The following is a 27,063-nucleotide window of genomic DNA, read 5'->3' as shown; positions in this document are numbered from 1 at the left end:
CTGTTAAATTTAGCCTCAGCTGACAATCATTCCAGGTACTTGAAGAATAAATAGAAATTTATACTTACTATTTTGGGGACAGCCAGGATGTTGAGTTGGAAATCAAAGGAACTAGATTTCTGAATACTTGATTAGGTCTCTGTATTTTCTTGGATCTCTCTTATTTCTGCTTTTATGCCATTGAAATTTATGTATGTATTTTTGAATAGACAGAATCGACTCAACAGCAGTGGGTTTGAGGAGATAATATGGTAAGAGGTTTGCACTGAAAAATAAGTCTCCCTCTTACCCTGTTCCCCAGCCAACCACAATCACAAATTTTTTTATGTATTCTTCAAAATACATACATGTGCGTGTGTACTAGCACGGCAAACATACTTTTTTGCACCTTTCTGTTTTCACCTATTATATCTTCAAGTTTTCTCTGATCGCGCAGTGGCTAAGCACTTGCCTGCTAACTGAAAGGTCAGAGGTTCAAATCCAGCAGCCACTCTGTGGGAGAAAGATGTGGCAATCTGTTTTTGTCAAGATTACATCCTTGGAAACCCTATGGGGCAGTTCTGCTCTATCCTATAGGATTGCCGTGAGTTGGAATCAGTTGGACAGCACACATCACCACCACCATCAACACATATAGAGTTGCCTTACTCCCATGTTTAAAGGCTGCATTATGTTCAGTTGTATGAATATGCCATAGTTTATTTAACTAGTCCCATACCAGTGGACCTTTCTGGGTGATTTTTGGAACTTTTACTATTTCAAATAGTGCTGCGGTGAACATTCCAGTGCACGCATCTGACACCTGTGCAAAGACACCTTCAGGATAAATTCCAGGAAGTGGAATTGCTGGGTCAAGTAGAATGTATATTTAAAATGTCAATAGTTCCTATCTTTAGATTTTTCTTCTCTGAAGTTCATTGCATGTTCTAGTCCAGTGGTGCATCTGGGATGGTGCATCAGGATCATCTGTGTAACCTTTAAAAAAGTGTAGTGTATTAGTCTCTTATGACTGCTGTAATAAATTATCACAAACTTAGTGGCTTAAAACAACACAAGTGGATTAGAGTTCTGAAGGTCAGAGTCTCACTGGGCTATAATCAAGGTGTTGTCAGGACTGTTTCCTTCTGGAAAGTTCTAGGGGAAGAATCCATTTTCTTGCTTTTTCCAGCCTTTGTAGACCACCTGCATTTCTTGGCTCATGACCACTTCCTCCCACCTGTGTTTCAATGGTCACTTCACCTTTTCACCCTGACTCTCCTGCCTCCATCTTATCAGGGCCCTCATGATTACATTTTACAGGATAATCTCCCCATCTCAAGGTCCTTAACTTGAAAAATCTTCAGTGTCACTTTATCCGTGGAAGGCAACGTTATTAACAGGTTTGAGAATTTAGGATGTGGGCATCTTTGGGAAGCCATAACTTTGTCCATCTCATATTTCTTATTCCGGGGTGGTTTATTACTGACGTAGAGCTTGGTCCTTTGTAATTTTTTTTTTTTTTTAATTTAGGCAATTCCGATGTGTGCCCTAAGTTGAAAACCGCTATATGTATTCCATAAAAACAAATGAGATAAATCAAGGCGTTCTCAAATATTAACTACCTTAAGGTGTTTTTGAGTTTCAGCTGTGTTGGGCAGGCACATTTATTTAAGCACCATTCTGAGTTCTTCTTAGTGCCGCCAGTTTGTGTTTTCTTCCTCATATAGACCTGCCTTGTTGTGCCCCAAGCAAAATTTTTGGAAGAAATCTGGGAAGAAGTTTTCATTCCCACTGTTTCCTCTCTATTGTACTATTTGATCTGTGAAGGGACTACAGATACCAACAGAGGCACCCATAAGTGCTATTTTGATTCTGTGAGGATAGAGAATGAGCTGAACTGAAGCAACAGTGAGTGGCACTTACCTGCTTCCTGTGGTTTGGATTGGGTTTAAGAAAATGACTTGACTTTCCTGCATCCATTTGCCGCATCCTCCTTAGTTCCAGTGACCCTTGGCTCCCTTGGATGGCAGCTGTGGTAGTTGGCCCTGCAGCCTACAAGCCCGAATATGTCTAAACCTGAACCTCTCTGCAGGAGTTTGCAAGTCTGGCTGAACATTGGAATTACCTGGGGAGCTTTTAACATACCAGCACAGAGACCTCATCCTCAGGGGCGCTGATTTAATCGGTCTGAAGGCGCATTGGTGTTTTCTAACCAAACATTTGAAAAGGAATGCAAAATGTAAAGACCACCTTTAAGTCATTGGGGAACCACTCCTTGTGGTCTGTCTGGGAGTCACGCTCAGTTGCTACTGTCTTTGATTACATGTTGTAAGATGGCCGATGATGAGGGAAATGTAAGCGGGAGCTCCTAAGTACTGGAGCCCAGTTTCAGAGAAGGTGGGAGGCCGACTCACACTAGTAAACTGGTCTCTCTCTGATGTAGCTTGAAATCATCAGATGTGGAGGTGTGCCAGCAGAGGGCACTCAAGGTATGCCAAGACGCGGTGGCCATCTGTACCTAAGTCTGAAACACCTGGAGGTGTGGGACCTGGTGCCTTCTTTGAGCTTCCAGCATCTGTGTTCATTGCTAAACTGCCAGGAAGTCTTCTGGCCATCTATCCTGATGACTTTCTTGTCTATAGATTATTGTTTAAGGTTCTCCTTGCTGATTCCCCAGACATTAAAGTATTGCCATTTTCTTTGAAAGATTAAGAAATTATGGTTCTGAAGTTATTGTTCTCGGAGACTCATGGATTCAGAAGCTTTCCTGTGTTTGGGAAAGAAAGACAACTTGCTCTGACACTCACCCTTCTGGTTCTAGAAACAGTATTCCAAGGCAGGGGGTGGGCAGTCTAGTGCTTCCTTAGAGCTAGTGAGAAATTCTGCATGCTTGCATATTTGGGATGGAATAATTTAAATCATTTATATTAAAAGTGTATTTTGTAATATTTTCCCAGCATGCCGTCAATTAAAGAGATTTTTTTGCATCTGGATTAGCCAGCAGGGCTTCCGACTATATTGAAAACAACCAAGGGATTTAGTGTTTTGTATGCATAATAGTGTTTAATAATTTTGGCATTTTTGTTTGAATTTCTAAAATAAGCATATTTGACTACTTTTATATGTTCTGTAATGATGCTGCCTTGGAAATCATTGATTATTATCAAAAGTTATTATTTGGTAAACAGCAAAGCTTGATAGAGTTGTTTATAACTAACTTTAGCTGTAACTAATTTGGTGGCCCTTGGGAGTTCTAGAAGGGTCATTTTGTGGGAGAGAAATGGTTAACATGGCATTCAGCTCATTCTTTCTTTAATATGGAGCAGTGGCCTGTAGGACTCTCTTGGTTGGACATGGTCATGACCACTCTGAATTTGGTTATTTTTTTTTAGAAAAGTGAAGCACATGGAGATTTTACTTTTCACAAGTTCCTTGGCTGAGACAGGGAAAAAGGAGGAATCAAGTAGATGGGTAGACACAAAGTTGTTTTGTATTTATATTATTTTGGTGACTAGTAACAAGAGATTTGGTGACTAGTAACAAGGGGCCATGTTCTGTAATTTATTGGAAGACTGCTGCAATATGCCACAGAATCTTAGAAACATAGTCTTAGAAGTGCAGGGACTGCAGTCAACCAAAAACCAAACCCGTTGCCATCAGGTCAATTCCAACTCATAGCGATTCTATAGGACAGAGTAGAACCACCCCTCCAGGGAACTCAGCAGAAGAAGATACTATAACCTCATGAAGATCTCAGCTCCACATTTCAGATTCTTGGGAGAGAGAATCTAATTGGCTCAGCCTCAGTCCAGCACCTGGCTCAGGGGTCATCAGCTCTAACCAGGGAGACAGATGCTATAGTAGAAACCTGGTTATATGGGGGCAGCTCCTGAGTAAGGAGTATTTGTCATAAGCTAGGCACTTTTCCAAGAGGTGTTGGCTGTACAGGTCTTTACCTACTACCTGGCTCAGAAGAGCTGCAAATGAGTTAAGGAAGCAGAGGATTGGGTGTACCACAAAAATTATCCATCTACGGTTTCCTTGCTTAACTACATCAGTTTCTATTATAAAAAGAATACTAACCATTCTGGAGAATGGTCTTCTAGCACAGGGCTCTCAGTGTACTTCTAGCACTGTGCAAGGTGGAGGTGCTAACAAGTGTGACAGGCTCCCACAGAGGACTTGGCTGTGTTGTATCTGGAGTTTAGGGGCAAGAGAACTGGTGCCTTCAGGGGAGCCTGTGGGCAGAATCTATATCCCCGACTTGGCTCCCTCACTTCCAGTTCCAGCACGTAGAGACGAGTTCTAGTTGCGGCCATATCCAAACTTAGCTACGATTCCACAGATTCCTCTTCCACTTAAAACACATTAGAATGTAAATGAGTGGGAGAGAAGATGCCTAACCTCACCTCACTGACTTTTGTATCTTTTTCTAAGTGCAAGTCATTGGTACACTTTGATCCTTGGGGTGCATCTGAAATCCAAATCTCATGTCCCTGTGTGTGAGAACTACTGCAGTCTTTTTTTTTTTTTTTTAAGATTTGGGAATGAATGCAAGGAACATGGTTTATTTTTTTATCTACCTGTCTGTCTGTCTATCTATCATCTATCTAATCATTTGTCTATACATTGTATTGTGCTTTAAGTGAAGGTTTACAATTCAAGTTAGTTTCTGATACAAAAACTTACACACGCATTGTTATGTGACCCTAGTTGCTCTCCCTACAATGTGACAGCACACTCCTTCTCTCCATCCTGTGTTTTCTGTGTCCATTCAGCCAGCCCCTGTCCACCTTTCCCTTCTCATCTTGCCTCTAGACAGGAGCTGCCCGCGTACTGTCATACCAGTATCGTTTTATGTCTTATAGTCCAGGCTAATCTCTGTTTGAAGAGTTGGCTTTGGGAATGGTTTCAGTTCTGGGCTAACAGAGTCCAGGGGCTGTGACCTCTGGGGTCACTCCAGTCTCAGTCAGACCATTAAGTCCGGTCTTTTTACTAGAATTTGAGGTCAGTATCCCAGTTTTGTCCTGCTCCATCAGGGATTTGCTGTTGTGTTCCCTGTCGGAGCAGTCATTGGTGGTAGCCAGGCACCATCTAGTTCTTCTGGTCTCAGGCTGATGGAGTCTCTGGTTTATGTGGCCCTTTCTTTCTCTTGGGCTCATATTTTCCTTGTGTCTTTGGTGTTCTTCATTCTCCTCTGCTCCAGGTGGGTTGAGACCAATTGATGTATCTTAGATGGCTGCTTGCTAGCTTTTAAGACCCCAGACACCACTCACCAAAGTGGGATGCAGAACATTTTCTTAATACAGTTTGTTATGCCAGTTGACCTAGATGTCCCCCAAAACCATCATCCCCAGACCCCCGCCCTTGCTACTCTGTCCCCTGAAGCATTTGGTTGTCTTCAGAAAGCTTCTTAGCTTTTAGATTAGTCCAGTTGTGCTGATTTCCCCTGTATTATGTGCTGTCCCTACAAAAAACATGGTTTAATTAAGAGCTCTGGCTTTTTAGATTCAGAGAAAATGGCACAGTATCTGGAGGAGGAACGCCACATGAGGGAAGAAAACTTGAGGCTGCAGAGGAAGCTGCAGAGGGAGATGGAGAGAAGAGAAGCCCTCTGTCGACAGCTCTCCGAGAGCGAATCCAGCTTAGAAATGGATGATGAGAGGTATGTGCATGTCTTCTCAGCATAGTAGATAAACCACGCCCGGGGAGCCCACCACATTAAACTAGATGCTGAGAATGAGACGCGTGAAGAAGATTGAAAGTTCTCCTTCAATACAAAAGAAGGGGGAAAAAATCACCTTTCCAAGATGACTTGGTGTTGAGAGAAATGGAGGCAGGGTTATTCGTAGAGAAGGCAGAGTTTGCATTTGTTGAGTTAATCTAATCCTGTGTAAAGCATGGGGGGACATTCTAATTCAGAGATGGGGAAAAGTTAGCCATGGTGAAGCCTAAGGAGGCAAATGCATACATGTGCTGAAAAAGCCAGCAGGAGAAAGGGAGAGATTGTTGAAAAACTGAGACCTTACTTAACACACTGACAACTTTTGAGCCTTTTTGCAGCTACTTTGAAAAAATAAATGCAATGCATTTATCTGCTCAAGCCTCAGCATCAAGCTCCCTCATTGTCCCAGTGGGGAATGGGCTGAAATAAGAGTATCATCTGTAGGTTAAATGGAGGACGTGGTCTCAACATTTGTCTCTCATCCAGATCTTCCTCCCTTCCCTCCTTCCCCTCTGCCTCCATCCTTCTTTTCTCCCTCTATTCTTTGTTTTTCCCACCTTCCTTCTCTCTCCCTCCTTTCTTCCATGTATAAAATTATCACCCTAAAATTCCCAATATCACTGATCTGTTTCTGAGAGCTTCTAGTTCTCTCTAAAGTCCTTATCCTCTGAGAAGCATATCACTAAAAACATTGGCTAGAACACTAAATAACTACTTTTTCAGATATGGAGGACTGCTTTTAAAATTAATTACTTTAAAGGAGCAGACCCATGTTAGCATACATGACACCTTATAACCATTTTGGGTAAGACACCATGTAAACTCTGAGGGACATGTTCTCCTAACTACGGTGACAATCCTGCAACTGCTTCAGACTGCCTTTTGTAGGTCAGTTCTTCCAGGTAGAGTACAGCTGCCCAGCTAGTACTTCTCTCCCTACATGGAATGATGATCTCACACTTGGGAGAGGGAAAATAGTCTGATACTTAGATGTCTACAAGTGTATTTGTTCTTCCTTAAAGACCAAGAGCCAGTCTTAGATGCCTGACTGGATGTACAATACAAGGTACTGTCCAACATGGTGCCACCAAGTAGGCGCTTTAAAGAGAGTAGGAGGAATGAATGGCGGGGTTAAAGTGCTCGGCTGCTAACTGAAAGGTCAGCAGTTGGAACCCACCAGCCACTCAGTGGGAGAAAGATGTGGCAGTTTGCCCCCCGTAAAGATTTACAGCTTTGGAAACCCCAGGGGGCAGTTTTGCTCTGTCCTGTAGGGTCGCTATGAGTCGGAATTGACTCAGTCACAATGGATTTGGTTTATCTAGTTGAGATGAGGGCAGTGGTGATTCATCAGTAGAGTTGTCGCCTCCTAAAAAAAATTTTTTTTTTTTTTATGTGGGAGACCTGGGTTTGATTTCCAGCCAGTGCACCTCATACGCAGCCACCAACCATCTGTCATTGGAGGCTTGTATATTGCTATGATGTTGCACAGGTTTCAGCAGACTTTGTAGACTGAGGCAGAGTAGGAAGAAAGGCCTGGTAATCTCCTTTCGAAAATCAACCAATGAAAACTCTGGATCACAAAGATTCGATCTGCAACAGATTGTGGGGTGACGCAAGACCAAGCAATGTTTTGTACCGTGTGCATGGGGTCACCATGAGTTAGGGCTGACTCGACAGCAACTAACAACGACAACAACATCTAGTTGAGAGCAGTTGAGAGAAAAAAAATTTTTTTTTTTTGCGTGTCAAATTAGCAAGCCAGGTTTTGTTCCAGTTGAATAACCTAAGTAAAAGGTGGCCACATTAAAGTTCCTCATGCGAACCGATGGAGTGGCAGGGCTGAGGCCTTGTGGGATGATGATGCATGTACACGTGAACATTCCTTCCTTGGGTTTATTACAAAGCTTCTCAAGCAGAAACTTTTCCTAGACAGCATTCTGTGTCCGGTTTACAAAGTGAAAACTGATGTTCGTGATAGTCACCCTTCAGTGTCCTCAGGTTCCATTTGACTTCGGGATCTAGGAAGAAGCTAGCATCAGCATGGTGTGGCTCACTGTGGCCCTGGAGTAGAGCTCTGTACTCATGTCTTTTATTACAATCTTAATGCAAGTAGGGAGCTCTGGTGGCGTAGTGGTTAAGAACTACGGCTGTTAACCAAAAAGATCAGCAGTTCAAATCCACCAGCCACTCCTTAGAAACACTATGGGGCAGTTCTATCCTGTCCTATAGGGTTGCTATGAATTGGAATCCACTGGACAACAAATGGGTTTTGTAAAATGTAATTAGGATGTAATTATCACATCCTAATGTAGCGGTCTCTATGAGTCAGAATCAACTTGATGGCAACGGGTTTGGTTTTTTGTTTTTTAATATAATGGTGACACAGTGGTTAAGCCCTAGGCTACTAACCAAAAGGTCATTGTTACAAACCCACCAGCTGTTCGGTGAGGGAAAGATGCCACAGCCTGCTTCTGTAAAGATTACATCCTTGGAAACTCTATGGGGCAGTTCTACTCTGTTCTGTAGGGTCGCTGTGAGTCAGAATTGACTCGACAGCGGTGGGTTTGGTTTTGTTTTTTTTTAACGTGGTAATTTGTTAACCAAGGTTTGCCTTGTAAAGAGTGGACATTCAGCTCGTGGGAATATGTATTGTTAGGCTTTAATTGGATGACATAAATCTCAGCGGGCTTGTTTGGTTTTGAGTTTCAAATAACAAGTTCAATGTAGTTACTAAAACGTGGCTGCCCTTGTAATTCTTGGGACAGTGGAGGTGAATTTCTTCATAGCTGTCCTGTGATGGAGGAGAGGCCAGTCCTCGCTGTTGTATATAGCACAGCTGTCAACAGGACTCTGTCCTGAGCTAAAACATCCTTGATTCCTTAACCTCTGCCCTGTGGAGGGAGACTTGTCAAACAGCGGAGCAGCTTTAACTTGGGAATCCATGTTTACAGACGTTCCCTAGCTACAGCGCCACTCTAAACAATCAGGATTTTGACCTCATGATGTGAACCCCAAGCATTTTCTCAAAGGCTCACTCTTTACTTAAACACAGGCAGCTCTGATTGAGTCCTTCTGTCTCCTCTTAGGTATTTTAACGAGATGTCTGCTCAAGGATTAAGACCTCGCACTGTGTCCAGCCCGATCCCTTACACGCCTTCTCCAAGCTCCAGCAGGCCTATTTCACCCGGTGAGTATGTGTTCTCAGCTTCTTCTGTGACTGGGTTTCTGGTGAGTTTAACAGGCAACCCTGAGTATGTTCCCTTCCAGCAGAAAAAATCTTATAAACAGAGAGATAACATTGACATATTTTTCAGAAACATCAAAAAATAAATCATTATCAAGACGAGCAGTCTTAGTCTTGAAAATCTTGAGCATAGATGGCGTACTGCCAGCTGGTGTCGTTTTTCAATTTTTTTTTTTTAATGGCAAAGGAATTTGACTCCAGAGAAGCCTTTTTAAAAAGAAGACTATCTTCAGCTGTGATTTTAAGAGCCAATGGACTGATAAAAAGTCTCGGGTGGCTTTTTAAGATGCATACTAACACATCTTTGGTGTGTTCTTTTTCCGTGTTTCACATATGCTATCTCATTTTATCCTCAGAACAGTTACCATAGGTGTCATTTTTCCCATGTCAGAATTGAAGCAATGACTCAAACGATCAGTAACTACTGATCACAGCCAGGAAGTGGCAAGACAGGGCGCGTTTGTCTCCAACACGCCTGTGTTCTTCCTAGCATGCATGAGCTGCCTCCCAGTAGTTCCAACGATCCATGAGTGAACTCAGCCTCAGTAGGCAGGCAGGCAGTACAGGGAGGAACTTCCATCAGGCGGTCTGCTCCTTGCTTTGTTCCTCGGAAGCCTTTCCCTCAAAGGCATGCTTGTCTTCATCTGACCCCAGAAGAACTCTCCCCGGGAGCTCTGGCTCAGTGCCAGCATAGTGTGGGGTCTCATGGGGCTCTTGGGCCAGGAGGGCAAGTAAATGATCCAGCAAGGGAGAAGGATGAAGCAGAGGGGGTGGAGACAAGTAGAGCTGAGGGAGGAAAGAAAAGGTAGCGGGCCAAAGGAGAGCATCTTGTGACTCAAGTGATGAGACTGGCTTTCTTGTACTTGCTGGTAAACAGATTTTATGCAGAGTTGGGTGGATGGAGGAGGAGTTTCACAACAGAATAGAGTGAGCTGACTGCTCTGAAGAGTGGCAACATAGAGGTTTTATTGTTTTGAAACGTAATGCAGCTTAATATTAGAGTGACATCTCATTTTGTCTGTGATATTATTTAACAGGAATGCCCTTTAAGTTGATAAAGGGGAAATGCCATAGATAGAGGTTGAAATAGAAATGGCTGGGTTTTGTGAGTTTAGGGTTTAGCCCAGCACCATGCCTCCACGATTTTTTTTTTTTTTTCCTTAAGTTTAAAAAAAAAAAAGATGAAAAGTCTAGCACAAAGCACGGTAGTTTTTGTACACTTCAGGCCAGTGTGCTCGCTGGCATCTGACAGGGGTAAACAGGGGCTGTTTGCAAACCAAAAGAACTTTCTAGCACGGATCAGTGGTAATGTCACCACTGCTTTTTCCTGCCAAGAGGATGTCCCTGAGTCTGTAGCCTAAGTCTCTGGGAAAGCTGCTCTTTCTAGCTGCCTCTCTGTTTTCCCAAAATAGCACTTGGGGTTTCATTTCCCTGGTAGAGACCTTCCTTCACCTTCTGATTGATTAATGTAAAAGGAAGGCGTGAGGCAGGAAGACGCAAGGTCGGGGGTTGTTTTTGTAGTTAATGGTGGTGCTGATTCATACTAAATACAATTGAATGCCCTCCTTGATTTATTTAAACCTAAATAAATTTCTACCGGTACCAGTTACTGTCAAATCCATTCTGACTCATGGCAACCCCATGTGTGTCAGAGTATAACTAACTATGCTCCTTAGGGATTTCAGTGCCAATTTTTCGGAAATAGATTCACCAGGCCGTTCTTCTGAGGCACCTTTGAGTGGACTCAAGCCTCTTACCTTTTGGTTAGCAACTGAGCACATTAACTGTTTGCACCACCCAGGGACTCCAGCGAAATCTTTGTTGATGTCGTTAGTTGCTGTCAAGTTGGCTCCGACTCGTGGCAACCTTACATATAACAGAATGAAATGTTGCCAGGTCCTACGCCATCTTTGTAACCTTACCGATGGTTGGTAACGAACTCTTCAGAGGTGTGTAATTTTCAATTGGTTAAATATAATGTTATGGGCACTGAAAAAAAGAAAAAACAAAAAACTGAACATCATGCCTTGGTTTGGAATATTACTTATAACAATTATCTGTGAGAAAATCTTACTCCATTTACATAATTTTGATTGCACATTCCTTCATAGAAACCTACTTAGAGTGTGTGGGGTTTGCTTGTACGTACAAGTTGTCTGGTTTTTCTTTAAACTGTGTAATACATAACACCTATGTGTCTTTTCCTTTCAATGTCCTTAAGTGATAACATTTTTATCCTACTTTAAGTTCCATAATAACATCAAAGTAAATTTTATCTCCTATTTGGCAACAGAATTATTCTTGTTCTCATCTAGTATGTTGCAATGTTATACGTGGTAGATCAGCAAAGCCTGAATAGTCAAGCTTTCTTTTCACTTTAGGTTATGTTGGAAGAGTTTATAGTATTAAGACTATCTACTCACTTTCTGGGTGGGAACATGCTGTTTCTATAGTTTTCATTTCCATTTTAAGCATTTTGGCTCTTCTTCCTCTCTTCCCATTTTTGGTTGGTGTGGAAACCTTGCACGTTCCCCACCTTCTTAAAATATTTTTTCAAATATCTCACAATTTGATTGAAAGGTATGTTTCCTAGAACTTTTGAAAGATCCTCTTCTTGATATATGTGGACTTCTTTGAGGGGAGGATGTTACTACTATGTTATGCAGCCTGAGAGAAGGACATTCCCAGTTAGCATGTGCCTATATCAGAAATGGGGAATGATGAAGTTTAAAAAAAGGGTCTGATCCCTAGCAGCAAGCATACCCAATGTCCAGATCTTGGTTTCTAATACCATTCTCCAGTAAAAGGAACCAGGGCTTCTTGGGGAAATGGATGATTCTAGGGCTGGGGCAGGGCTGAGTACACAACAGCTTTCCATAGTATTTTTGAAACTCCTTGTAAGTCATATATTATCTCAGAATGAAAGCTATAAAAAAGAAAAGCTAAATAGTGTAAAAGGCCATTCAAAGAAGAGAGAGTTATCGGGGTTTTGAGATGGGCCTTGAAGAAGGGAGTTAATGAGCTAAAACTAGTTGAACACTTACATTGTGCCAGGCAGTTACTAAGAACTTTGTGAAATTAATTCATTTCATCCTTGCGACAACCTCGTGAGGTAGCTATACAATTATCCTATTTTACCATTGAGGAATCTAAAGCATGGCAAGTTTGACGTGTTCATCATTGCACAATACCAAGTGGCAGAGCTGGGATCTTAGATAATCTGGCAGTCTGGCACCAGAGTCTGGGCTATTTGCCTCTCCAGAGGATGAATGAGATACCGATTGCCCTTGACATTGGGGGAAGGAAGCAGCAAGTACTATAGTAAAGGGCACAGTATGCGTAGAGACAGAGAGGTCTGAATCCAAGTGAGGTGGGAGATCACCTTGGTTCTCAACACTGGTTGCCCTGGGGCCCTGCTCCTCAGAGATTCTGATTCATTTGGTTTGGGGTGGGGCATGGGCTTTGATGCCCCTTATTGAGAGCTACAGAGCTAGAGCATCAGACGATAGTTTAGAGCCAAATGTAGAGCCCTTTTATATCAGCCACAGAAGAGTTTCTTTTTTTTTTTCCTTAAGTTAAGATGGCAGTAGGGATCTTTGAAGATTCTTGATTAGCACCTTAGCATATCTTAATTACTTTTGAGAAGAATTAACCTAGCAATGCTAGAAAACAGACTGATCGTATTGCTTTATTATGATTTGAACCTTATGAGCTTTTCTATTTGTGGATAAGGATCCACTTTCATAGCCTTTCTCTTAAATTTCACCATTTTCATAAGAAATAGAATTAGGATTGTATTTCCCAAAGCTGTTGAGAGAAAACTACTTCTTCCCTCCCCCAGCTGAATGAAGTCCTTATGATACAGTAAACATTGCATTAAATAACCATTTGGCTCCCAAGGACCTGTACTTTACCTCAGAGCTTCATTTTGTAAATGTGAACCAAAAATCCACAATTAGAAATGGAAATATGTTAAATGGAAAGTGTCATTAATTGAAAGTCAAACCAGGAAATAAACTCTTAGTGTTAGGTGTCAAGGGCACAGAAGACTTCTGCGATAGGGCAGCTATAGGTAGGCTTGGTGACTGCATGTCTCAGTCATGGAAGCTGAAATACAGTATAGAAAAGAGCCCTTGGCAGCTCGTTGTTTTCACATAATTCAGAACAGAGGTATGTGGAGTTCACCCTGCTTGCCATCTTGGTTACAAAGTGATTGACAGAGGTAGTTTCTATCCAAACTCCTCCAAATTGCTTCTTCATTTCCATTTTCACTCCATTCATTCAGTAAATATTATGGAATCTACTCAGTGCTAGATTCTCTGGTAGATGCTGGGAACTCAAAGATGTGAAGACAGCTACATTCAAGTAGTGACAAGTAAGTGATGCCTCAGATAACCATATACATCAGCGCTCAACTCTCCAAAAACGGGAGTGCTTAGGCAGGCATGTGGTGACAATCACTTTCAGAGCTTTTTCAAAATACAATGTTTGGACCCCATCCCAGACCTATTAAATTGTAAGGAGAGTCTAGGCATGCTTACTTTTAAAACACTTTAGGGATGATTCTGGGGCCCTACATTATGACAATGCAGAATATTATAGTAGACTGGGGTTGTTTCTTCCTTAAATATCACTTTCTTTATTAGGGAACATTAGCATATGTAGGGCTTTTGTTCCCTGTATTGAATATCCTCAAGTTGCAAAGTTCTCAGTAGTGATCATTCTTTGCCTTTATGGCTGCTACACACATAAACACACACAAAACGGTCATGTCTCATCTTGTTGGTATGTCTTTTGACCCTTCCTGTTTTCTCTCTCTTTTATTATGGTCATATATGTACCAAAAAAAAAAAAAACATATTTCATCAATTTCTACATGTACCCTCCAGTGGCATTTATTACATTCTTCAAGTTGTGCAACCATTCTTGCTATTTTTCTCCAAATTATCCCACTGCCATTAACATGCATTCAGTGCATTCTAAGCAAAACCCTCCACTTTCCCCCTCCCTCCCATCCCAGGTAACCACTAATTACTTATGGTTTCTATACATCTGTATATTTCATATAAGTGATATCATACAGTATTTGCCATTTTGTGTCCGATTTATTTCACTCAGCATAATGTCTTCTAGGTTCATCTGTGTTGTGGCATGCATCAGGACTTAATTTCTCTTTATGGCTGAGTAATATTCCATTTTATATATATACCATCTTTTGTTTATTCATTCATCGGTTGATTAATCTGTCAGTCATTTCTACCTTTTGGCTATCGTGAATAGTGCTGCAGTGAATGTTCGGGTACATATGTCTGTTTGTGTTGCTGCTTTCAGGTCTTTTTGGAATATACCTAACAGTGGAACTGCTGGGTCGTAGGATATTCTATGGAGACCCTGGTGGTGTAGTGGTTAAGTATTATGGCTGCTAACCAAAAGGTCACCAGTTCATATCCACCAGGCGCTCCTTGGAAACTCTATGGGGGCAGTTTTACTCTGTCCTGTAGGGTTGCTATGAGTCGGAATTGACTTGATGTTAGTAGGTTTGCTTTTTTTTTTTTTGGTATGGTATTCTATGTTCAACTTTTTGAGGGACCACCAAACTCTTTTCCACAGTGGCTGTACCAGCTTAAATCCCACCAGCAGTGTGGACAAGTGGTCCTGTTTCTCCACAACCTCACCAACACCTATTATTATTATTTTTGATCATTGCCATTCTAATGGGGGTGAGATGATATCTTACTGTGGTTTTGATTTGCATCTCCCTGATGGCTAATGACTTTGAACATCTTTTCATGCACTTGTTGGCAGTTTGAATATCCCCCTGGGTGAAAAGTCTGTTCAAGGAGACATTTCACCCGTTTTTTTTGATTGAGTTGTCTTTTTGTTGTTACATTTTGGAGTATTTCATACGTTTTGTATATTAGACCTTTATCGAATATATGGTTCCCCAAAATTTTTCTCCCACTCTGTAAGCTGTCTTTTCTTTCTTTCCTTTTTTTTTTTTTGATAAAATCTTTTTCATGCACAAAAGTATTTAATTTTCATGAGGTTCCCTTTGTTTATTTTGTTTTTTGCTGCATATGCTTTTGTTGTCTTACCAGATAGGCCGTCACAAAAACCTCAGTCCTACAGCTCCGCCCATACATTTTCCTCTATGGACATGTTGGTTTAGTTTTGAGATTAAGGTTCTTGATCCATCTTGGTTTGGTTTTTGCGTATGATGTAAGGGTTGGATCCTGGACACATCGCTTTTCTTGCATCTCATTTTTACCCTTTTGCCCCCTTCTTTTTTCTATTTTATTCTTGTTTCTTCTCCTTCTCCTCATTCCTTCCATACCTCATAGTTGAAGGCCTAGCAGTACTTGATTTTTATATCTCCTGTCATCTAGGGTACTCTGTCCTATAGGGTCTCTATGAGTTGGAATCAACTCAGCAGCGCTGGGTTTGGTTTTTGGTTTGCTCATAGTGGGCCGTTGGTGAGCCCACTGCTCTTGTCTATTTTCTTTTTTGTGGATAATGGAGATCTTTTGCATTTTCAGACTTCCTGAACAGCTGGAAATACCAGATAATTGGGTGCCATATGTGTGGATCTTTAGTGTTGAGAGATAAACATAATAATTTGTTGTTTTATTTCAGGTCTATCATATGCAAGTCACACAGTTGGTTTCACACCACCAACATCACTGACTAGAGCCGGAATGTCTTATTACAATTCTCCTGGCCTTCACGTGCAGCACATGGGAGCCTCCCATGGCATCACAGTGAGTATTTGTGGGGAGAAGCAGCACTTTACTCCTGATGGTGGTACCAAGTGGTCCTCTTTGTAAGACCGGGATTGGTGCCCTTAGATGTTTACCTTTCTTCCTCTCTCACTTGTTGTTCACCTTAAAACTATAGAGGCTTCCCAACTGTTTGATATTGAATCCTGGAGTGTTGAAACCGAAATCCTCAGGAGGCAAAACTTCCACTTCACTTCTTGTGAAAAATTGCCCTTTGTGAAACGTAATTTGAAATCTGACCAGTGCCTCAATTGATCTCCTTGCCATAAAGAATTATTGTTGGTTGTTCAAAGTCTAAAAATATTTATTGCTGCACTTCCACAGGTCATTGACCCTAAACATAATTCCTAATATTAGCTTTGTTTCTAGATTTACTCAGAATTTTCTCTTTTGGAGTTAGAAGGAAACTTAAGTTCACCTATAGACTCCACTCAAAGGAGTCTCTTTCTTCTTTCAGAGTTGGTTTTCAGTTGACTAATAGAGCAGTTGGAAATGTAGCTGACACAGGTTACAGGACAGGCAAGAACTGAGGGTATTCCCCAAAATAGAATATTTAAAGGAAGATCCCTATTCTATAAAAGCAATTAAGATAATTCTGTTTTGCCAGCTCAAGGGACTTTATATAAAAGTGGGAACTTCTTTGGTTGAGCTCTACGTTTCAGGGCATTGAAAGGGGTTAAAACTTGTTCCAGATGAATGGTAGAAGGAACTGGGCACATATGGCTGGCAGAAATGATTTAAGGGGATAACATGACAGCTGTTTTTTTTTTTTTTTTTTTAATTGGACTGTCATACTGAAGGGGGAGTAGAGTTGTGCTAGGTTGCTACTAAGAATAGAATTCGAACCAGAGCAAAGATAGTACTTAAGAGGAAATTGTATCAATGCTAAACAGCAGTGACAGGGGCTGCCTCACAATAGTGAACTCCTCATCACAGGAGTTATTCAAGCAGACCTAGTGACTGTAGTTTAAACAGCATATTAATGCTTTTGCTGCATGGGAGATTGAACTAGGTGATTGATGAGCTCCCTTTCAACTCTTGAGTCTCTATGCTGTGTTTCTAAAATCTCTTCACAGTCTGGGTCAGGGTTTCTTAGCCTTGGCATTACTAACATCTTGGGCTGGAAAATTCTTTGATGTGGGGGGCTGTCCTGTGCCTTTTAGAATGTTTAGACTTAACCCCTGACCCCTACCCATTCTATGCAGTAGCAACTCCAAGCTGCAACAATCAAAAATGTCTCCAGATATTACCAGATATCCACTGGGGTTGGAGGGGTGAGGGCAAAACCTCCCCTGGTTGAGAACCACTAGCCTAGGTTGATGGTCTCTGTGCAGGAAAACTGAAGCCCCACTACCTTATTACTGCTCTGGAAAGAATGGATGGTAGCCAGCCAATAGGAAAATCTTCAAGGCATTCGCACAAGATTCTCTTGCCCCAGGACAGGCACCATTTATGTTGGCCAGGTGGCTGAAAAGCACAGAATAAAACTGAACAAATATATGGGCTAGCATCTGTATTTTATCCATGTTGGATTGACTTTCATCTGCAGTTGGGTATCTATCATTTCAAGAATTCCAAAAGTTTACTGTGAGATGAAGAGCCAGATAGAGCTGGGAAATGCTGCAGGACACGCTCATTGGCCAATCTCAGACCAAGGGAGGCTCATTTGAGGCTGTGTGTGCCCCTGAGAGTGAAAACAAACACATCTGAGATGAGTCTTCCATGGATATGCTCTGTCTGCTGTTGCTAGTTTCTTGTTAACCTAATTTCTTTTTTTACCATAGGAATTACTTTCTTAGGAAAAAAAAAAAACATGATTCTCAAAACTCTGAAGGTCAGATCAAAGTCTCATAAAAAATAGGATGTTAAGGTGGGAAGGGCTCAAATATGGATCTCTTCCAGCTGGATGGCCAGGTAGCTGTCTTCCAAATTTCTTGGCATAAAAGAGTGGGTGCTTCCAGTATTGGCGTTTGTTTGTTGAAACATCTCAGTTGGCAGTCCATCAATTCCTGGAGCCTTGTTTCTCGCCAGAGCCTTCAGTGCAGCTTGAACTCCTTCCTTCAGTACCATCGATTCTTGATCAAATTCTGCCTGTCAAAATGGTTGAATGTCGACAATTTTTTTTTTTTTTTTTTGGTACAGTGATTCTTTGTATTCCTTCTGTCTTCTTTTGATGCTTCTTGCATTGTTCAATATTTTACCCATATAGTCCTTTGATATTGCAGTATTGTAACTCAGAGCTTGAATTTTTTCTCAGTTTTTTCAGCTTAAGAAATGCTGAGTGTGTTCTTCCCTTTTGGTTTTCTAACTCCAGGTCTTTGCACATTCTTTATAACAGAATGTGGAAATTATCGAAGTCATTAATGTGACACACAAGTAAAATTTTGCGAAGATAATTCAAAAATGGTTGCAGCAGAACATTGACAGGGGATGGCCAGAAATTCAAGAAGAGGACATGGAATGAGGGATATCGTTGCTGATGTCAGACGGATCCTGGCTGAAAGGAGAGAATACCAGAAAAATTTTATTGATTATGCAAAGACATTCACCTATGTGGATCACAACAAATATGGATAACATTGCGAAGAATAGGAATTCCAGAACATTTAATTGTGCTCATGTGGAACCTGTACATAGACCAGGAGGCAGTCGTTGGAACAGAACGAGGGTATACTGCATGGTTTGGGATTGGGAAGGGTGTGCGTCAGGGTTGTATCCTTTCACCATACTTATTCAATCTGTATGCTGAGCAAATAATCTTAGAAGCTGGACTGTATGAAGAAGAACATAGCATCAGGATTGGAGGAAGACTCACTAACAACCTGTGATATGCAGATGGCACACCTTGCTTGCTGAAAGTGAAGAGGACTTGAAGCACTTACTGATGAAGATCAAAGATCTACATGAAGTCTACAAGTCTTCAGTATGAATTACACCTCAACGTAGAGAAAACAAAAATCCTAACAACTGGACCAATAAGCAACATCAATCATGATAAATGGAAAAAATAATTGAAGCTGTCAAGGATTTCATCTTACTTGGATCCACAATCAATACCCATGGAAGCATCAGTCAAGAAATCAAATGATGTATTTGCACTGGGTAAGTCTGCTGCAAAAGATCTCTTTAAAGTGTTAAATAGCAAAGATGTCACCTTGAGGACTAAGGTGCTCCTGACTCAAGCCATGGTATTTTCAATTGCCTCATATGAATGCAAAAGCTGGACAATGAATAAGGAAGGCCAAAGAAGAATTGAGGCATTTGAATTATGATTTTGGTGAAGATATTGAATATACCATGGACTGCCAGAAGAATGAACAAATCTGTCTCAGAAGAAGTACAGCCACAGTGCTCCTTAGAAGCAAGGACTTCATCTCATATACTTTGTACATGTCATCAGGAGGGACCAGTCATGCTTGGTAGAGGATCAGTGAAAAAGAGGAAGACCTTCAACGAGATGGATTGACACAGTGGCTGCAACAGTGGGCTCAAGCATAGCAACAACTATTGTGAGGATGGCCCAGGGCTAGGCCGTATTTCATTCTGTTGTACATAGGGTTGCTGTGAGTCTGAACTGACTCGACAGTACCTAACAATAAGTTGGTAACTGATGATGAAGTCAATAAAAATAATTCTTAGGTATCTATTTACATATACCTTTATATGTATATATATCTTAGGTATCTTTATATATACCTTTATATATATATATATATTCTATTTATATATAGCACAGTGGAAGGCACATGTAGTTCAGTAGTTATTAGCAAAAAATCTATAATCTCTCTTGAAATAGAGTGATATGATATAATTCTGTTATTGGATTATTTACTTACTGTTCATTGCTAGTAAGTGTATTAAGCTACACTGTAAGCCTGGGTTCTGCAAGCTTTTTCTGCAAAGGGCCATATGGTACACATTATTAGGTTTCGTGGGTCTCTGTCATTAGTTTCCTGCTAATATAATTCTTCCTTGATCATGGGAATTACACTCTCAAAAAAACCAGTGATTCCCAAAACTATGACTAATGAAATCAGACTTTCTGTTTCCATTAACTCTAACAATGCTGTTCAAAAGCAGCCATAGACAATATGTAAATGCGTAAGCATGCCAGCATTCCAATAAACCTTTGTATGGGTACTGAAATTTGAATTTTGTATTATTTTCATATGTCATGTATATTTTCTTTTGTCTCTTTTCAGCCATTTCAAAATGTCCCTAGCTTGCGGACCATACAAAACAATATTAAGTCTCGGCATATTTCCTACATTCTTTTCAGTTGCAGGCATAGTATAACCTTTTCATTAGCCCCTCCCCTAGAAACCATTCTATTTTTCTGTAGACAGCAGACTTTGCACACCATGGTATGTTCAGAGTTAACCATTAGTAAGTTGGAGGCAAGTATTTTGCATCTTTTAGGTCAAGTTGGTTACTTTTTATTTCTCTCTATGGGTGGCAGCTCCGTAGGATCACTTTTCTTGAAAGTGGAAGTATAAAAGAAAACCAGATTAAAAAACAAACAAGAAAACCAAGCCATTTGACAGCGCTGGTGGTACAGTAGTTAAGAGCTTGGCTGCCAACTCAAAGGTTAGCAGTTTGAATCCACCAGCGGCTCCTTGGAAACCCTGTGGGGCAGTGCTAACTAAAGTTACCGATCAAGTAACCTTTCCGAAAATTTATAGAACTACTGTCTTACATTTGGCACTTAACGTCAGATGATAGCACTGTAGATTTATGCCCTTTGGCTGAGGGGTACCGTTCTCAGTCATTGCTTTCTGATCCCAATATGAAGCTGAGTCATTGTCCCATTTTTCTGTCGTTTTAATTCTCTGGGTACAAAGAATTATTTTCGGTTAACCTTGTAATTTAAAAATTAGTTGTCTTTTGTGGAAAGTAATAGTGCTTTCCTTTTGCTAATTAATAGCTATTCATTGAGTAATTACTACCTGGCAAGCCGAGAGCATGCTGAAGGCCTGATACGTATTTATTCGTGCAACAAAATCTTGAACACCTACCATATATCAGGCGTTATGCTGAACCTGGAGATACAGTAGTGAAGAAATTGGGCCCAATCCCTGCCCTGACGGAGCTTACATTCTCATTTAATTTTTACAACAAGATGAGAGCTACCTTAAAGATGAGAAAAGTGAGGCACAAATAGTTCAGAAACTAGCTTTCCGAAGAGACAGAGTTGGCATGTGCTGAAGCGTGGATTCCTACCCAGATTTTAACCATTGTGCTTGCTCTCTTCTTGCATGTATGTGTGTGTTTCTTAAAAATAGGCACACTGTTCAAAATAAGGTCTGGCTTCAGTCTAGACCTTATCTGGTCTAGTCTGAGCAGATAAGGAAGTCTCTGATGGTCTGTAACATGAAAATGTCTTGTATTTCCTAGGGAAATACAGATGTCTGCCATTAACATTATTCTTGGAGTTTGTCCTGTCTTACAGTTTTATTGAAATTAAATTACAGGCATGCATCAGGATAACCACAGCTCTAAAATGGGTCCCAAGTGCAGCAGTTTGGTCAATGCAAGTTTTATAGTAATTTTACATAGCTCTTTTTTTTTTTTTTTTTAGATGCTAGCCCAGCCTTGTTAAAGTGTTCAGAAACCAGCAGGGATGGATGAGGAAATCCCTAGTTTCTTGTCTTTGTCAGTCAATTTCCTTGCCCCTCAGCTCTGTGTCAGGCTGTGTTAGAAAAGAGCTGTCTATACCTTGACTAACCTGCTGTTCCCGTCCATTCCACAGAGGCCTTCACCACGGAGAAGCAACAGCCCTGACAAATTCAAACGGCCCACACCGCCTCCATCTCCCAACACACAGACCCCAGTCCAGCCACCTCCACCTCCGCCTCCGCCACCCATGCAGCCTGCGGTCCCCTCGGCAGCCACCTCGCAGCCCGCCCCTTCGCAACATTCGGTGCATCCCTCTTCCCAGCCTTAATGCATGTGCTTAGTCTGAAGTTTAAGTTGGGACTCGTAAAATGGAGCCGTCTACTCAACGCCAAAGGCTTCCTTCCCTGGCATATTTGGATCTGACTTATTTGCACTGAGGTTATCTACGCTTCACTTTTAATTGTGTTGTAAATGTTTGTCAGAAACGCAGCCAGTGTTGTGGGTCGGCGACACTAACCAGACGACTTTTCCATCAGTGTTTTACTTGAATCTACATGTACGTCCATTCCCTGGCTGGAACATTTGCTTTTCAATATTTGGTAATCAGCAGCAGTGTGCAATTCTTGCTTGGCCCCAGAGCTTCATTTTCTTGGCTTTTAGGTTTGTAAAATAAAAAGGGATATCTTTTTTATATTTTTTTTCCCATGAATTTGCAGAAACTTACTGAGCTGTTATTACCCCCTACCCCATTATAATGGTGTTTACCGAACATCCAGTAAATTCAGCACTAGAATTCCCACCTTTGCAAAATCGAGCTTTCAGTATAGAATGGAAAGTGAGATGAATCAGTGCCCAAGACATCCATACTGTTTGATAGAGCTTTCTACAGATACACTTTTTACAGGTTATTTTCAGTATGTATCGACATCTATGTTGAAACTGTTGTAAAACAGCTAAAGTAATGGATCATGTGGTTATTGTATATGAAGATGTGGTTCTTTATCTTTAATGTTCCCCGAACTGGCTCCCTCTGACATGAGCTGATAAATGTTGTACCCCTACCAGGGATTTTGGTGGCTGATTAGAACGTGCTATTTGATTTCTGCTGCCGGAGGTAATGTGATTGTAACAAAAACAGCTATTTTCCCCTTCCGTTCTTTATTCGTGTTCCCCTAAGATAGAGTCCGAACAAATATTTTAAAGATGCAAAAATACTATTAGAAAATGCTATTTGAAGTGAACATTATAGAAATATCTTGGCATCATGGCTACAAAATACTGTATTGCTTGGCAGAAAAGCGAAGAGGCAGAGGGGACAGTAGCCCGTGGGCATCGACGTATGCTTATTTCCCCCAGTATAAAGCAAGTGCAGTGTACAAAGAAGTATATTCTGAATACATTATTTGCATTCATTTAGCACAAATAAATCATTTGGTTTCACTTTGAAGTGAAACACTGTGAGTCACTCTTTTCTTCATACTTGCAACATCTTTGTTTTTCAGCAGTTCTTGTTTTGTACTTTGGTAGTAACATGGTTTTTACCACCTGTGTTGGCATATTTCTATATGCCGTGGATGAAAATAACTTACTAGAGAATGTATATTTTATGATGAGATGTGTATCTGTTGGATATAATCAGAAAACTGAAAATGAATTTATCAGTAATTTTTAAGAGTCCAGGTTTCGTGACAACCATCTCTAATAGCTAGCGCTTTATTGACCACACTCCTAAAAATAGGGAACCATAACCTTGTAGATATTTAATATTGTACAGTATAGAAACCTCCATTTTTGCCTTCAAATGCATATTTAAGAGTTCCAGAATGAAAAAGTCTTGTTGGATAATAGTGTTTGACTAGCATTTTAAGAGCTTGAGAGTAAAAGCAACAATAGGACTTTTCACCTCTCCCTGCTTCTGCCCCCAGACTGAGAACATCACTCACTCCTCAGTTGCTTAGAAGAAATCGTACGTCTATATAAATTTTATTTATAATGTGTGATATACATAATCATAGTACAGTTCTCATATACAAGGAAGGAGTTTGGTGTTTAGTTATTGAGACTTTAGGCTTTTCATACGATCAGACTGGGTCATGTCAAACCCAGAGATTCCACCAACAGCCCACTGACCGTCCTGGTACATTGCCATTCCAAGGAATTCTGAGTAGCAAACAAATTTTGCCTTCATGGTACAGTTCTTGGTTTTTCTTATAGGAGGAACATGGCATATGTTTACAAGACTCTTTTACGAGATGATCGATTTCAATGCTGTTGGGTAGCGTCTTACACTCAAGCAAAAAGTCCGTAATGTGATGATCGTCCCTCAGCTTCCTGCACATTTAGTTACCCTCTGAAAGCACAAAAGTGAAAACATTGCCATATGTTGAAAAAGCACTTGGACTGAGCAAACAGTTTCTGATAAATGCCTCTTACGACAGGGTTTTGACGTTCTGCCGAAATGTACTGCTGGTTCCCCTAGGCGTTTCACTTCAAAATAAGACACAGCTCCTTCAAACAGCCCTTTTCCTCCTTAAATCTAGTCACCTCACCCCTGTGGACATTCAGAATTGCTAGAACAAAACACTACTGTTTGAATTTATGATGTTTCATTTTTTTGGGAAGCAGTAGCTGCAGCAGTAGCGCTTACTGTATGCCAGGCCTGTGCTTCTTGCCTGACCTGCCTCATCGCATTTATTTTTTTGTTCCCCCCTGTAAATTTCCCTTTTTTGTGTGTGTGCTTTAGATGAAAGTTTACAGGGCAAATTAGTTTTCCCAATTCAATAACTTATACACAGAGTGTTGCGTGACACTGGTTGCAATCCTGCAATGTGTCAGCACTCTCCCCATCACCACCCTGAGTTTCCCGTTTCTGGTTTTCCTGCCCTTCCCTGTCTTGTCGTCTTTGCTTTTGGGCAGATGTTACCCTTTTGGTTCTCATATAGGTGATTGTTCTGAGGAGCACTTTCCTTGTGGGTGTTACTGTTTGTTTTATAGGCCTGTTTGTATTGGGGTGAGAGGTGCTCTCCGGAAGTGGTTTCAGATCCAGTTCAGGAGGGTGTCTAAGGGCCATAGTCTCGGGGGTTGTTTCATGTTCTTTTAAAGTGTTTTATGACCCCATGTGGAGCCTGTACCATTGGTTCAGTAACTGCCAGGACAATTTCTTGGCAGTTGTTTAGTCACCAAGGACCCATAAGATTCTAAATCTGACCCCACAGAGGCAAGAGACCCCTCACCTGTGGGAAGCTGACTTACCTCAGGGCACTTCTCATGGGGGGCTGAACATAGTTACTGCTATTCCTGTTGTCCGCTCGCCCAGGTTAGCCCTGGACTGACTTCCAGAAGGCCTTTGTAAGATCAGTAGCCGTCACGAGGGCAGGTGGGAGCAACAGTGGCTTCAGGACACCTCACTTGCCTGTCTAGCTGACAGAGACCCTTGGCTACCACTGTGCTGCTAATAAGACAAGTACTCCATTGCCAGAATACCATGCCTTTTGTACAAAACCAAATTAATTTACCCTAATACCTGACACCTCTCTGGGCTCTGAACTGCTTTCTTTCATTGAGCATGCTGGCCGTCTGGACAGAATCTAGAAATTTGGCAGATGGTAGAAGTATTTAAGATTTCATTTAACTTGCTCCTTTGTTGATTGAAAGGAGTCTTAAATTCTGAGCTCCTGAGATACCAGCAACCATGGAATGAATGTGTGACCAGAATGTGGCTTTGACCCCAAGTGCTGCTGCCTCTTTGTAATTGGCTTCTGAATGATTCCACCAGGAGTAATTGACAATGTGAATTTTTTTTTTACTGCTCGATTATAGGAAAGTAGAAAACGTATCTCCCTTTGTTAGGTAGACATGAACTTTTCCTGCACGAAGCCTTGCTTACAGAGGATGCTGAATAAGACAAGAAAAAGCATAGTACCTTGTGCTTTGAGAGCTCAAATCTTTTTCTCTAATTAGTACAGAAGAAATATTTCTATGTAACTTGATCTTCTGTCTAGTAGTTGTCTTACAGGTAACCAACACTGAAAACTTTCTGGTGATGCCTACCAAAGAAACACCTAGTAGAACAACATTTTATTTCCAAATTATTAAAGAGCCAGCCATTGACGCTGCTACATGAGTCCCCCTGCTCAAGAGCCATTGTAACACATTAAGGGGTTTTTAGGGTTTTTCGTTTTTTCGATAAAACATACACACAGCTATTAGCATAAAGTTATGGAGAGCATTGTCCACAATGCTGAGCAATTGATTAACTGCCAAGCCTCTCTCATTAGGCGATTGTTCCTGATAGCATGCGTGCTGCGTGTGTGTGTGCGTGCGCGCATGTGCATTCATTCATGCCTTAACTTGGTCACTGCTCAACTTTAGTTCTTGACTTAGTCTGCACCGTCATCTAGATCGTATCGTACATCTCTATCTGAACTCATCCTGGCAAAAACAAAGTTGCAGGCACAACAGTGTAAGAATGCATTCTTCCGGGTGTGTATTCGATCAGGTTGACCCTGAGTTTTCTTTTGGACTTTATTTGGTACTTAGCATGTGAAGCAAAAGTGGACCGCCCAACAGAACGATGTCAACCAGGAAAAGAGGAGAGCCGAGTGCTAGCATGTCTTCTGCCTCTGCATATCCGTGCACATTGTGTGTTGTTCATGATAGCTTGTCCTACAGCTCGACTAGGTTGGAGTTCTGGTGATAGTGGCAATTTTGACATTCTTGGTCAGAGTTTAGAGAGATGTAAGACTTCCAATTAATGTCTTATTTGCTTCTTTATGTTGATTAGTCTTTGATACATGTGCTGAATCAGAAACCTAAATAAAGATAATTTTTTAAAATGTGCCTCTTGAGCCTTAAACGCTATCTCTTTTTTTGTCTTTGAGTCTGAAAACGAGCGTTTTTTCCCTATTACTTCTGATGTACAACTAACTTAGAATCGAAACGCTGAAATTTTCCTCAGCACACAAACCTAGCAAGAGGGCATAAAAGGGGCTGGTAGTGTTCCATTTATTAATCAGGATGCTGGCTACCTATATGTATTGCTTCTGAAAATTCATCGAGTTGTCAGCTATGATTTGTGCACTGCTCTGTATGTTATATTTCAATTTTAAAAAGTACGCTTAGCTCCATCACACACAAGGATGGTTATTATCAGAAAAACAGAAAACAAGTGTTGGCAAGGATGTGGAGAAATAGGAACACTTGTGCATTGCTGGAGGCAGTGCAAAACGGTGTGGCTGCTATGGAAAATAGTTTGGCCGTTCATCAAGAAGTTAAACAATTACCATATGACCCAGCAATTCCATTCCTAGGTATATACTCAAAAGATTGAAAGCAGGGACTCAAACAGATACTTATTCATCATTGTACATTGCAGCATTATACACAATAGTGGAAAGGTGGGAACAACCCAAGTGTCCATCAACAGACAAATGGGTAAACAAAATGTGGTATACCCACACAATGGAATGTAATTCAGCCATAAAGAGAAGGTAAGTTCCGATACATGCTATGTATGACATGAATCAACCTAGAAAACATGCTAAGTGAAGTAAGCCAGACACAAAAGGACAAATACTATATGTTACGGGTGGGATTGTGTCCCCTTCCCAAATATGTGTCAACTTGGCTAGGCCATGATTTACAGTATTGTGTTTGTCCACCATTTTGAAATATGATGTGATTTTCCTATGTTTTGTAAATGCTCTCTCTATGATGTTAATGAG

The 27,063-nt window shown here is 41.0% G+C and overlaps 1 protein-coding gene across 1 annotated transcript in view; it reads left to right on the top strand.

Moving 5' to 3' along the window:
- Positions 1-26,195, top strand: part of CCDC6 (coiled-coil domain containing 6) — a 125,162-nt gene extending 98,967 nt beyond the window's left edge. The window contains exons 6-9 of the mRNA XM_003409276.4: positions 5,488-5,644; positions 8,791-8,891; positions 15,582-15,706; positions 21,474-26,195. Of these exons, the coding sequence (XP_003409324.1) occupies positions 5,488-5,644; positions 8,791-8,891; positions 15,582-15,706; positions 21,474-21,668 (578 nt within the window). The 3' untranslated portion in view covers positions 21,669-26,195. The remainder of the gene's footprint in view (positions 1-5,487; positions 5,645-8,790; positions 8,892-15,581; positions 15,707-21,473) is intronic.
- Positions 26,196-27,063: the final 868 nt, after the last annotated feature.

The sequence above is a fragment of the Loxodonta africana genome, chromosome 16 (assembly GCF_030014295.1).
Source record: "Loxodonta africana isolate mLoxAfr1 chromosome 16, mLoxAfr1.hap2, whole genome shotgun sequence".
NCBI lineage: Eukaryota > Metazoa > Chordata > Mammalia > Proboscidea > Elephantidae > Loxodonta > Loxodonta africana.
The sequence above is the reverse complement of the archived record's forward strand: the minus strand, read 5'-3'. Positions and strand labels throughout refer to the sequence as shown.